Here is a 14,447-nt window from a genome sequence, read left to right on the forward strand (position 1 = left end):
GGACATTTTATTTGGGGTAGGAGAAGATTCCACCACTGAGAAAGGCAAGTTTGATAAACTGATAGGTTTGATGTGTGGTGCTTATTCTCCAGGGCTGAGAAGAGATTCTGAATCTATTTGACACACATTTCTTAAGAGCTTGGAGACTTGGCCTAGTGTTTCCTTGTTTGGTTGGGGTTGCCTAGGTTCCACATGCAGAGTTGAGTGATCCAGGACTGAGAAACCCAGGTCTGGGAGAAAGGAATAAGTTCTGAGAATGAGAAGTTTAGAGGAGCTAAGCCGTGAGAGAGACAATGATGGAAGGGGGACTGACCTAAGCAATTAGTGTAGGAAGCTTGCTTTTTGAATCTGGGACAGTGCATTTAAATAAACTCAAGAGGAATAACTTGAATTTACTAGAACAGACAATTTTATAATGATAGAGTTATGAAACATTATCCTCTCTTGATTCAGGAGGCAGGTGCTTCTCAAGAAAAACAAAAGATATGGGGCACCTGGGTGGCTCAGTCATTAAGCATCTGCCTTCGGCTCAGATCATGATCCCAGGGTCCTGGGATCAAGGCCGCATCAGGCTCCCTGCTCCACAGGAAGCCTGCTTCTCCCTTTCCCACTCCCCCTGCTTGTGTTCCCTCTCTCACTGTGTCTCTCTCTGTCAAATAAATAAATAGAATCTTAAAGAAAAAGGAAAACAAAAGATGCTATGTGGTTCTCAGGTGACACTTCGAAAGAGAATAGAAAAGAAAGAGCCATCCAGGCTATTAAGAATCTGATCTTGGGGCGTCTGGGTGGCTCAGTCATTAAGCGTCTGCCTTTGGCTCAGGTCATGAGCCCAGGGTCCTGGGATGGAGCCCCATGTAAGGCTCCCTGCTCAGCAGGGAGTCTGCTTGTCTCTCTCCCTCTGCCCCTCCCCCCCTTAAGTGCGCACACATGTGCGTGCACGCGCTCTCTCTCTCTCTCTCTCTCTCTCTCTCTCTCTCTCTCTCAAATAAATAAAATCCTTTTTAAAAAATCTGATCTTTAGAATTACATAGCTAAGGTATTGGTTGGTTATATTTGTACGCTGGGGGTTTGCCTAGCACATAGAAAATTTGAATCAGAACCTGGAATGCTCTCTGACATTTTAACATTGTTAGTTTAACTTAAGATATTTAAAAAGGTTTTCTTAACTTGAATAAACACCTGTCTAAAGTAGTATTAGCATCACACTAAAATCTTCTTGATGAATAAATAAGCAGTAAGCAAAATTTTAACCTGATGTACAAATTGGCAATATAGTGTTTATTGAAGAGTACAGCTATTTTGAATATACTCTATTTTGGGGGTTTTTTTGTTTGTTTTTTTGTTCTTTTTTAAAGATTTTATTTATTTGACAGAGAGAGCATAAGCAGAGGGAGAGAGAGGGAGAAGCAGGCTCCCTGCTGAGCAAGGACCTGGATGTGGGACTCGAACCCAGGACCCTGGGATCATGACCCGGGCCGAAGGCAGCCGCTTAACCGACTGAGCCACCCAGGTGTCCCATACTCTGTTTTGAAAGGAAAAAGGAATGAGTACTTTTAAGTTAGAAGCTTAGTCTTTTGGGCACCTGGGTGGCTCAGTTGGTTAAGCTTCTGCTTTCAGCTCAGGTCATGATCTCAGGGTCCTGGGATCGAGCCCCACGTCAGGCTCTCTGCTCAGCAGAGAGTCTGCTTGTCTCTCTCCCTCTGCCTGCCGCTCTCCCTGCTTGTGTGTGTGCATGCACACGCTCTCTCTCTATCAAATAAATAAATAAATAAATCTTAAAAAAAAAAAGAAGAAGAAGAAGAAGAAGCTTAGTCTTCTCCAGTATGGTACCAGCACCAAAACAGACACATAGATCAATGGAACAGAATAGAGAACCCAGAAATGGACCCTCAACTCTCTGGTCAACTAATCTTTGACAAAGCAGGAAAGAATATCCAACGGAAAAAAGACAGTCTCTTCAACAAATGGTGTTGGGAAAATTGGACAGCCACATGCAGAAGAATGAAAGTGGACCGTTTTCTTATACCATACACATAATTAGATTTAAAATGGATGAAAGACCTAAATGTGAGATAGGAATCCATCAAAATCCTAAAGGATAACACAGGCAGCAACCTCTTTGACCTCAGCAGCAGCAACTTCTGGCTAGACACGTCTCCAAGGCAAGGGAAACAAAAGCAAAAATGAACTATTGGAACTTCAGCAAGATAAAAAGCTTTTGCACAGCAAAGGAAGTAGTCAACAGAAGCAAAAGACAACTGACAGAATGGGGGAGGATATTTGCAAATGTCGTAATCAGATAAAGGGCTAGTATCCAAAATCTATAAAGAACTTATCAAACTTAACACCCAAAGAACAAGTAATCCAGTCAAGAAATGGACAGAAGACATGAACAGACATTTCTGCAAAGAAGACATACAGATGGCCAACAGACACATGAAAAAATGCTCAGCATTACTCTGCATCGGGGAGTAATCAAAACCACAGTGAGATACCACCTCACACTGGTCAGAATCGCTAAAATTAACAATTCAGGAAATGACAGATGTTGTTGAGGATGTGGAGAAAGGGGAACCCTCTTACACTGTTGGTGGGAATGCAAGCTGGTGCAGCCACTCTGGAAAACAGTATGGAGGTTCCTCAAAAAATTGAAAATAGAGCTACCCTACCACCCAGCAATTGCACTACTAGGGATTTACCCCAAAGATACAAATGCAGCGATCCAAAGGGACACCTGCACCCATTGTTTATAGCAGCAATGTCCACAATAGCCAAACTATGGAAAGAACCCAAATGTCCATCGACCGATGAATGGATAAAGAAGATGTGGTTTATATATATAGAATGGAATATTACTCAGCCATCAAAAAAAAATGAAATCTTGCCATTGGCAGTGACATGGATGGAACTAGAGAGTATTATGCTAAGCAAAATAAGCCAATCAGAGAAAGACAATTATCATATGATCTCATATATGGAATTTAAGAAACAAAACAGAGGTTCATAGGGGAAGGGAGGGGAAAAATAAAACAAGATGAAATCAGAGAGAGAGACAAACCATAAGAGATTCTTTTTTTTTTTTTTTAAGATTTTATTTATTTGACAGAGACACAGCAAAAGAGGGAACACAAGCAGGGGGAGTGGGAGAGGGAGAAGCAGGCTCCCCACTGAGCAGGGAGCCCAATGCAGGACTCCATCCCAGGACCCTGGGATCATGACCTGAGCCAAAGGCAGATGCTTAACCAGCTGAGCCACCCAGGCACGCCAAGAGATTCTTAATCATAGGAAACAAACTGAGCATTCCTGGAGGGGAGGGGCCTGGGGGTACGGGGTAACTGGGTGATGGACATTAAGGAGGGCACGTGGTGTAATGAGCCCTGAGTATTATATAAGACGATGAATCACTGAACTCTATCTCTGAAGCTAATAATACACTATATGTTAACTAATTGAATTTAAATTAAAAAAAGAATTGAAAAAAAAAGAAGCTAAGTCTTCTCAAATATTCAGTAATTTCTTCATGCTTTGAATGTGACTGCACCAAGAATAGTAAGAGGCCTGCATCTGAATCCTGGCTCCACTACTGTGACTTGTGTGATCTTGGGTGAGATAAATTACTTAAAACTTCCAGAAAAAATGAACAAGCAATTATTATAAATCAGGGTAGGGTAAGGGAGATAGAAAATGGTGTGGCTGGAAAGGGTGCTATTTGTGATGTGATCAGGGAAGCCCTCCCCTCCCTGATCAGGAATCTTAGGTAAGAGTAAGCCATGAGGGATATCTGGGGGAAGAAATGCAGAATTTCAGGCCTCACCCAGACCTACTGAATTAGAATCTGCATTTTTAACACAGTTCCTAGGCGCTTCCTATGCACACTAAAGTTTGAGAAGCCCTCTTCCAGATAAGACGTGGTGGCTGGGACAAGGTGGTAGCAATGGAAATGATAAGTGCTAGGATTCTAGATAAACTTTGGATAGGGTCATCAGAATTTCCTGATGGGTTGGATGTAGGGTGTGAGAGAAAGAGGAGTCATCAAGGATGACTTAAGTTTGGGGCCTGATACAACAGGTGGAACCGGAAGATCTATAGTTCCATTTTGGACACATTAAGCTTGAGACAGCTGGTAGATATCTACGAGGAAATTCCAAGTACTTAGATTTATAGGTCTTCAATTCAGGAGAGAGGACTATGTTAGAGATAAAAATTTCGATGTTGTTAATGTACATTATAATCATCACATCTTAAATGCCATTGTTTGGAAGATACACCATTATTTTAAACATCCCCAAGAAAGAAAATAATGCTGCAAATCAAACTGTGACATGCCATTGGTTGTAAGATACACCCTGATGTCAGGGATACTAAAATATGGGGAAAAGGCAGTGCATTTTAGAGTCGAAAACAACATTGTAGGTAGTGTTTAAAACCACAAGACCAGATGACATCACTGAGGAGTGAAGACAAGGGGACCAAGGACTTAGCTCTGGGCCACTGTCGGATGAAGGTGTCTGGGATAAAAGTAGAACCTACAAAGAACTCTGAGGAGCAACTGGTAAATTAGGAGGAAGCCTGGAGAGTGAGGGGGCATTCTGGAATCCAAGGAGCAAAATGTTTCAAGAAGAGGGGAGTGATCAACTGGAAAATGCTGCTGCCTGGTCAGGAAGAAAAAGGGCTAAAAATGGATGAGTAGAACAGTGGAGTCACAAGTTTGATTAGAATGAGGTATAAGATAGACTGGGAAGAGAGAAATTGGAGACAGTGAGTCTGGATAACTCTTCCAAGGCATATTGCTGCGAAGAAGTACATAGAAATTATATTGTAGCTGGAGTCAAGGAAAGTTTTTCTTTTTTTAAGTGGATAAATGATAGCATATTTGTGTACTGATAGAAATAATACAGGAGAGAAGAGATTCTCAATGCGGAGAGGGAAAATAGAAATGAGGGATAATCTTTGAGTAGAAAGGGTGGGATTGGGTGCCCAGAGGGAGAAACTGGCTTTTTTTTTTTTTAAGATTTTATTTATTTATTAGAGAGAGAGAGCATGCACAAGTGGTGGGGAGGGGCAGAGGGAGAGGGAGAAGCAGGCTGTCCACTGAGCAAGGAGCCCGACGCCGGGCTTGATCCCAGGACCCTGAGATCATGACCTGAGCCAAAGGTAGTTGCTTAACCGACTGAGACACCCAGGCACCCCGAAACTGGCTTTTTAGATGGCAGCTTGGATAGTCCACCAGAAGAATCAAACAGAGAGTAGAGTATGTGGTCAACTTCCTGGTAGATGGTTGTCTGCATAACCTTGTGGACATTTTCTTCTGTGATTGCTTCAAATTTCTCAATGAGTCCATGCTTGTCTGCCAGTTTTATGGTGTACCTTGTCTCATACGCTTACCTGTAGAGAGGGGAAGTACTTGACAGATGACGCAAGCATCTTATCCCTGATTTTTTTTTTTTTTGCTTTATTCTCTTGTGAGTTTCCTTAACATTAGTCTTACCTCCTCTTGTTAAGATTGAGTTTCTTGGTCTGCGTGGCTGATAATGTGGCTTTTTAACTGTGATTAGTTTCCCCAAGGTTATGTCAGCTAATGAGGCCTTTAGGTAGCCAGCCAGCTGACCTTTCTTAGGAACACTCTGACCACCATTTCAACAATACATACGTGAAAAATTAAACAATGGTATCAGTTAGTATATCCCTGTCAGTTAAGTGTTATAAATGTAAAGTGCCACAAGAGTTCAGGAAATCAAGAACTCATTGAAGAAGAGTTGGTTGGAAAGACTGCATGATAGAGTAAATAACGAGTTGGAGAGAAAGAGAAGAAAGGCTAGTCTGGGCAGGAGAAATGGAATTAACAAAGATACAAAGCAAAAATTCCCAGGTAGGCTCAGTGAAGAGAAGCCAGCATTGTGCAGGAGTCATTATTGATGTTTTTATTGGTGTGGCCACTAGGGCTACAAGAGAGATGTTAGTTAGAGGGAGAAGGAAGCCTGATGTGTCTGCTGGCAGCCTGTTCCCTTGCTCACCCTTGTCTGTAGCCTTTCTCCAGAAGTGTTCCAGGAACAGCTGGGGAGCATGGTGTGGAGGTAAAAGTCTTTTAGTTTTAGGAACATGGCAGATGGTTGCAGTTCTCTAGAGTAGTTTACTTTTTGGTGTTTCAGATGGGCAGGACTTGGAAGCTCATGGAAATCAATTGCATTTTAAATTCCAATGTAATAATTTTATCTGTGATATTTTGCAAATAGGTATTAGAAGATAACCCAAGTCATTCAGACTGGGATAGTGAGCCTGACCTGCTGAGTGACTTTAGCTGCCGTTCTTTTGTTGAAAGTGGAACAGACTCTCAGCCTGATGGCTGCCCTCAGAAGCCTTTCCCCATCAGCAAAGCATCACAATCAGGTAAAAATGAGAATCAGACTATCTGGAATTTTAAAGCTGATAATGTGCCTTAAAAATAGTTTAGTCTAATCTTTTCATATTCCAAGAAAAGGAACTTGGCCTAGGAAGAAAGAATGATTTGCTAAATCATTAGGCTACAAGAAAGGTAAATTAAATGAAATCTTAGTGCAATTTTTAAAAAGGTACATTGTTTCTACATGAGTATTTTTGTGTGATTTTTAAAGGAACTTAAATAATACGTGGATCCAGAGAGAAGGAAGCCAGCTCAACAGAGATCATAGATATGTGGGCTCAGAATTTTCAAAGAAAAGTTGCAATAGAGAGATGATAGATCTTGGCCATATGGTCAAGTAGGTAAGAGTCAAAGACGATGTGTCCGATTTCTAAGTGTAGACTGAAGCAAAACTTACCGTATCATGTGTATGTGTGTGAGTTTTACTCTCTGATTTAATTCCATAATCTAAAATAGGTAAGGAGTATGTTTAAGGTAACAGATGTAGACCTTCTCAAAGTATTTATTCATGATTTTTGTGGTTTCCACACTATATATATATATATATATATATATATATATATATATATATATTTTTTTTTTTTTTTTTAAAAACAACAAGATGGAAAACAGACCTCAAAGAACAGACCAGGCTCTTATTATAGATTACTAGAATCTTGATGTGTGCTGACAGAGTTCTTTGGGAAATAGCTTCCAAACCGTCTGGTGTTAGGGATTGTGGAAATCTGGATTGTGTGGTTATATAAAATTTTCAACAAAACATTTTTTGTATGGACTGCTGCTTTGCAAGCCTCTTGCCCTCCAAAGAGTAAAAATTCCTTTTATCAGTATATCCGCATTACTTGCTGGACTGCACAGTGACACAGATATCAGATAAGTTACTTTCTGTGTCCAAAGAAAGAAAGAAGTTAGGATCATAGAATAATTGGGCAGCAGTGAATCTCTGGAGTTTCTGGCTCCATGCTTTCAGGCAGGCCTGAACTCAAATTGTCCCAGACAACTAGGACTCTCAAATCATCCAAGCCTTTTAGAGCACCATGATTGTTTACCTATGTTAAGAGTTTTTGTTTGTATGTTTGTTTTTTAGTAAGTGATGATCCTTACAGCTTTATTTTAGTTTTTACATTTAAAGTAACTACGAATATAACCCTTATTTCAAAATTCTAAAATACAAATAGTCACAAAGAAAAAATCACCAGTTATTGTGCCATCCAAAAATAACCACATTGCTGTGGTAGATCATTCCAGAAAGTTTTTTTATTCATGTATATATAGAGAGAGAGGGAAAGAGTTTTATTATTTGTTTTTACAAAAATGTGTGCTATTCTTTAAACTTTTAATCAAAATCCTACGTGCATTCACAAACTAATGATGTAATGTATGGTGATTAACATAACAATAAAAATACTAGAAAAAAAATCCTACGTGCATGTAATTTAAAAATATTTATAAAGCTTGTTTGGAAGAGTTATAGTCCCTTGTTCCCCTAAGTGTGCTATTCCTAAGAGGCATTCATTTTCAGCTCTTCTGCAACTTCCATAGCTCCATATCATACGCTTCTAGTACTACATCTTGATTTCTGCTTTTGGACATTAGCTATTAAATTCCCACTATAAAAGATGAAGTCTTGGCTGTTTCACACATTCCTCACTGCCCCTCTCCCCATGTAGTCACCAGCACACAATTGTGCATTTCTTTTTCTCTTTCTTCCCAATATAATTATAATTTTTTACTAGCCCAATATTTAATGTGAGCCATATAGCTTACTATGATTACATTTCTATACATATTTTTGTTTTCCCAGAGTTGATAATTGCCTTGTTACTTATTTAGTTTTCTATTTTATTACTAATCTATAATTTATTAGTAGTATATCTCCACATTTCCTCCCAGTTCTGAAAATCTCTCAATTTCTTAGATATTCTACCAATTTCATATTCTGGAAGAAATCTTTATGGAACTTCTGACCTACTCTAATCTACAAGGATATATCTCTAAACCTATGACCCAGCTATCTTTGGGATCTCTTTACCAACATCCTGAAGATTTTCTTATCCCTCTTTTGTTAAATTCCTTATTTCCTTGACTGTGTTTCATCTTTTCCTGGTTTACTCCACCATTTTTGTAGTGCATCTTTTCTTATTTTACTGAGGATATTGTTATGATATTGATAATATTCCCCCTTGACTTGATCCTTTTGTTCTCTGCTTTTTGTATTAGAGGGTTTCTTCAAATGTTAATGAGCCTATTATGGCTAGTCTTCTTAAGAATGGAGACTAAAAAATTGAATGAAAGCCTTCTTACCCAGGGAGAGTTTTGTCAGTTGTGCTGTGCATGATCTCTCTGGATTATTTTCTTAGCAAGCCTCCAGCATTATCGTCTTTAAATCTTTTCCACCTAAGCTGATAGGATTTTCAAGAGAAATCTCTTTGAGTCATCTGTTTGGAGGGTGTAATCCTGGCTGTTCTAGGAACTAGGTGGGTGAAGGCCTGAGGGGTGTGTGGGGGTTGGGGGCTGTCTCAGTACTCGATATGTACACTTTCACTTAATCTTCCTGTTTTTAATAATATACCCTATTCTCAACTGTGTATATGATTGACATGCCCTATTCTAGAGACCCTTTGTTTTACTCTCTCTCCAGAGGAGAAACTTCCAATTTTCTGCCCAGATTAGGAAGTGGGGGGCAGGCATTTGCTGCACAGAGTTGGGGCAGGAGCCTGAGTATCTGACTGCTTCTCAATCAACTTTCGGGCAATCTCTCTTGTGTTAGACCTACTTTCACGCAATTTCCAGGATTTTTTTTTTTTAAGATTTTATTTATTTATTCATGAGAGACAGAGAGAGAGAGAGAGAGAGAGAGAGGCAGAGGGAGAAGCAGGCTCCCAAGGAGCAGGGAACCCGATGCAGGACTCGATCCCAGGACTCTGGGATCATGACCTGAGCCGAAGGCAGACGCTTAACCATCTGAGCCACCCAGGCGCCCAATTTCCAGGATTTAACCAGTTCTGGAGCTTTCTTTAGGGGTCCCCAGGGGAAAGTTACATTGGTTTATAGTTTTCCCTTCTGCTAGCTTTGAATCCAGCTTTCTCAACACTGCTAAGGCAGTAATTACCTGTACATATGCTTTCTGGCTTTTAAAATTTTATTGCTGTTGTCTCCTCCATGTTGTTAGTTCTTGAGTTTATATCTGTCTTAAAAATTCCTGTGTAATTGTTGTAGTGGAACAGAGCAGAGGCTACTGTGTGTCTTCAATCTGCCATCTTCACTGGAAGCCTCTATATGTTGGAGAGCCTCTCTCTATTTTATGTATATATACACACATATATTAACATAATACTTTATTGAAATCTATATATATATAGATTGGTAGGCTCAATAATTTGCATCTCTAATAAGTTCTCAGGTGATGCTAATACACCTGGTATAGGGACTATACTTTGAGAACCACCGACTTAAGCATTGAGTGAGTTGGTATGTAGTATTCCATTGTGTAGAGTTATTTAATTAAATTTCTACTCCTGTCACTTTGGTTGTTTTAAATTTGTTTCATATTATAAACAGTACTGCCACAACATGCCTTGACCCTGAATCTTTGCATATTTTATTTATTTAAAATATTTTATTTTATTTTATTTATTTGTCAGAGAGAGAGAGCATAAGCAGGGAGAGCGGCAGGCAGAGGGAGAAGCAGGCTCCCTGCTGAGCAGAGAGCCCGATGCGGAACTCGATCCCAGGATCCTGGGATCATGACCTGAGCCAGGGGCAGATGTTTAACCGACTGAGCCACCCAGGTGCCCCCTCTTTGCACGTTTTAAAAATCTTTTCACTCTGGTGAAAATCTTGAACTGCTAGCCTCTTTGTCACCAAATATTTATTGGGTTCCTCCTTTGTGCTAGAGCCTGCTTGGGGCCCTGGGGACACAGTGATGAGCAAGGTTGTCTGCCTTCAAGGTGCTTAGATTGTTGTAGGAGGAGCTGGGCAGTAAGTGCACACATTTATTAAGAAGTTCAGTTATCGATAAATGCTATGAAGAAAGGATTTATAGGATTTGGAAAGAGGAATTTTGAGAAATAATTTGGAGAGTTTTGTCCAAGAAAGCATGGAGTCTCTTGAGGTCATTCTTAGTCCTGCTTTCTACTTATCCTACTTCTGGCTTTAAATACCAGCTACATCCTGATGACTCAGAAATTTCTATCTCTACGTTCTTTTCTGAACTACAGGTTTTTTTTTTAACTACAGATTTTTATATTCAACTACCTACTTACCATTTCCATTTGTACAGTTAATAGGATCTTACATTTAACACATGCAATTCTAAAACCTTGATTTCTTTCATCAAACCTGCTCTTTTGCTTTCTCCCTTGTCTCAGTAAGTGGCATTTTCATTCTCCTGGTTGCTCAGGCCCAAACTCTCAGGATCACACTTGCCTTCTCTTTTTCTCTCATATTTCACATCCAGTCCACCAGCAAATTCTTCTGACCCTGGCTTCAAAATATGTCCAGATTCCAGCCACTTCTCACCACCTGCACTGCCACCACTCCAGTCCAAGTGCTTGTCATTGCTGTCCTTAATGGTGGTGGTCTGTGTCCACTCTGGCCCTCCTATAGCTCCATTCTTCCTGTAGCAGCCAGAGAGAGCTTTTTAAAAATACAAATGAAATCAGGTTGTTCCTCTGTTTAAAACTCTCCAGAAACTTCTTATAATATCCAGAATAAAATCCAAAGTACAAAACATGACTTACAAAGTCCTGTGTACTCTCCTAGCTAGTGTTTTGGAGAGCCTCTCAGACCTTTAAAGGGACATGTGGGTTGGGGCCTGCATCAAAGCAGTTATATACTTTTTGCTTTGCTTTGTAATTGTTTATTCTTGTATTTATTTGAAAAATTGTTCCTACTCACTATAAGAAATTCAAGCATTCTAAAAATCCCTCTTTAGAATCTCAGCCCATCCCACTCCCATAAAGAATCAACGAGTACCTTTTTAGTCAATTTCCTCTAAGCCGTCATTGCACTTTATTGCCAAATTGTTCTTTTAAAGATTGTATCAATTATAACTTGATTTTAAGATATTGAAAATGCTTCTTTGGATTCTTCTTGTTGTTTTGCTTCTTTTGTTGTCCAAACAGTTACCTGCACTTAAACAAATTCTTCATTATCCCCTAAGAAACAGCATCCATCTGTTCTGGATCTCTCGATGGAGTTGAATATTCACTGCGAAAGGAGAAGGGAATTGTGAAGATGACAGTGCCAAGGACACTTGCTTTCTGCTATCTGTCATTACTATGGCAGAGAGAAACAATTACTCTTTCAGATCTTTTGAGGTAAGCTCGACCTCTCGTATAATGATGTCTTTGCTGATTATCTGTGTGAACTAAGGGACAACGTTTGGATATCTTGAATTTTACAAGGAGGCTTAAATTGAGGGAGAGACAGGAAGGATTGGGTAGCCTGAGTTCTAGTTCTGAAATGTAATCTTCTTCTAGCTGGTAACTCATCTCCTTGGTTTCCTTATTTATATAGTGCAATAAGGCTATTTACCTTACACAGGGTATTGGAAAATTAATTATCTAATGTGAGTAAAATGCTCTAAAGATGAAAAGTGACTGAAGTACCTTAGTGGTAGTATGAAGTGTTTTGCATTTTTCTAAGAGAGAAGATGAACAGATGACCTTCATATTGGCAAATGGTTACTAGTAGCTCCATAGTAGCTTTTACATTGATGTCGGTAAAAGTTAGAATATAGGTTCTCTGTATTTATAAGATAAACTGAAAACAGAACTCTTAGAAAAACCTGTTAGGAGATGGTCGGTATTTATGTTTTTTCAAGATAATTTACAGTGTTTTATAGTTAATGAGTTAATTAGGGCACTGTGTATAAGACTTTCTCATTAAATAGAGGATGTGCCAAAATCATTAGTGTGTTCATATTTCCCTTGCTTTATATGTATTCTAAATAATAACATTTGGGTTTAGTCAGTGTATGGAGTGATTTTAAGAGCACAGATTTGGAACCGGACTCCTGGGTTTGAATCCTAGCTGTGCCACTTATATGTGACCTTGAGTAAATTATTTAATTTCTCTTTGCCTCTGTTTCATCCTTGGTGAAATGGAGCTGATAATAACATCTACCTCACAGAGTTGTAACTACTTCCAGTAATTACTACTGCATGAAAAGCACTCAGGACAGTGCCTAGCACATAATAACTCAATGCTAGTTATGATTGTTTTGTTTTCTTCATCATCATCATCATCATCATCATCATCAGTACTAGGCCCTTTGATTAAATAAAATGCCTCCAGTAAATGATGATAGTGCCTTTGAATTTGGCCACGTCAACCAAATAACAAGGCTTTTCTCAGAGGTGATTAATTCTGCATGCAGATAGTCCATTATTCAGGGAATTTTACTGTTAAAAACCTCACCTTGCTCTATATGCCTTCATTGGGTGATCTCATCTTCTCCCAAGGCTTTAATTACCATCTATATGTTGATGATGATGCCCAAATTTATTTCTGCAGCCCAGACTTGTCTAGTGAGGGTCAGACCCATATATTCATACATATAACTGCCTGTTGGACACTACTTGGGTGTCTTTATGGTATCTCAAAATCAGCATGATGAAAAGAAGTCCATCTTTCATCATCTTTCTCCTTAATCCAGCGCCTTCTCCAGTGTTTTCTTTCCTCTGTAAATATCACACACTCCGTTTCTTCCTATCCAGAAACTTAAGATTCATCCTTGACTCTTTCCTCTCTCTAGAGCTGCAGTCAGTCATTACATCCTGTCAATTATACTTCCAAAACAACCCTTGAAACCATTTTTCTCGCCATTCCCTCTATATCTTCACCTGGATTACTTAGCAACCTCCCAAGCAGGCCCTGTGCCGACAGTCTTGTGCCTCTCCTATACATTTTCCTTTCCATACCACAGGAGTCTTACAGAAACAACAATCAAATCATGTCACTAGAGCTGGGTAGAGGGGCTGTCTAACTACCCACGGCAATCTGTAAGGGAGTAACGAGACTCCTAGAAACCTAACAAGATGGAGAAAATGATGTTCACCTGTAATTCTTCTTAGGGAGAATATTAGATGTGGTTGGAAGGATAGGGGTAAGATCCTACACATTTGTCTTTCTCCCTCTCCCTTTCTGTTCCCCCTTCTTCCTCTTTCCTCCCCTCCCTTAAAGGAGAATTTTGAAGTGCCTTCAAGGAGAATGGATCTAATTAGCTGGAGGGCTTTTGTTTTGCTCTGTGGGATACACATTTGGGAACTGAGCCTAAGTGCTTGGAGCAACAGGAAAGGGGGCTGTTACCACTGATCCACTTTATTTTTCTCAGACACGGAGCTCTAAGACACAGGTTCTCAAAGTGTGGTTCCCTGACCAGCAGCATCAGCATCACCTAGGAACTTAGGAGTATGTAAATTCTAACCAGATTCTAACCCATTCTAACCTGAATCAGAAACTTTGGGGGTAGGGCCTGGTAACTCTTGTAATAAGCCATCCAGGGGATTCTTATGGATGCTAATGTTTGAGAACTACCACCGAACTGGGAAAAAGTATTTTAAAAACACTGGTGTGAAGGAAACACATTATTAGTCTGGCCCCAGTACCCCTATATCTTATACTCATCCTGCATATCATTCCCCAGGTTAAATTCTTTAGCAGTACCCATAGTCCTTGGGATAAATTCATAACTCAAAGTAGCCTTTAATTAACCCTGTCTGGGGATCTAGGTGGCTCAGTTGGTTGAGCAACCGGCTCTTGATTTTGGCTCCCCATGTCATGATCTCAGGGTCATGGGATTGAGCCCTGTGTCAGGTCTGTCCTCAGTGGGGAGTCTGCTTGGGATTCTCTCTCTCCCTTTGCCCTTCTTCCTGCTTGATCACTCTCTTTCTTAAATAAATTTTCTTTAAAGATTTTATTTATTTGAGAGAGAGAGAGAGCACAAGTAGGGGGAGAGGCAGAAGGAGAGGGAGAAGCAGGCTCCCCGCTGAGCAGGGGGCCCGATTCGGGGATCAATCCCAGGACCCTGGGATCATGACCT

The 14,447-nt window shown here is 39.9% G+C and overlaps 1 protein-coding gene across 4 annotated transcripts in view; it reads left to right on the forward strand.

The window, feature by feature from the left end:
- The window catches only part of TAF1B (TATA-box binding protein associated factor, RNA polymerase I subunit B), a 66,313-nt gene that overhangs the window by 11,095 nt on the left and 40,771 nt on the right, over window positions 1–14,447 (forward strand). For all 4 annotated transcript variants that reach the window (XM_027622335.2, XM_027622331.1, XM_027622334.1 and 1 more), the window contains exons 6-7: window positions 6,234–6,387; window positions 11,565–11,721. In XM_027622335.2, coding sequence (XP_027478136.1) covers window positions 11,639–11,721 — 83 coding nt within the window. In that variant the 5' untranslated portion in view covers window positions 6,234–6,387; window positions 11,565–11,638. The remainder of the gene's footprint in view (window positions 1–6,233; window positions 6,388–11,564; window positions 11,722–14,447) is intronic.

Source organism: Zalophus californianus, chromosome 8, assembly GCF_009762305.2.
Source record: "Zalophus californianus isolate mZalCal1 chromosome 8, mZalCal1.pri.v2, whole genome shotgun sequence".
Taxonomy (NCBI): domain Eukaryota; kingdom Metazoa; phylum Chordata; class Mammalia; order Carnivora; family Otariidae; genus Zalophus; species Zalophus californianus.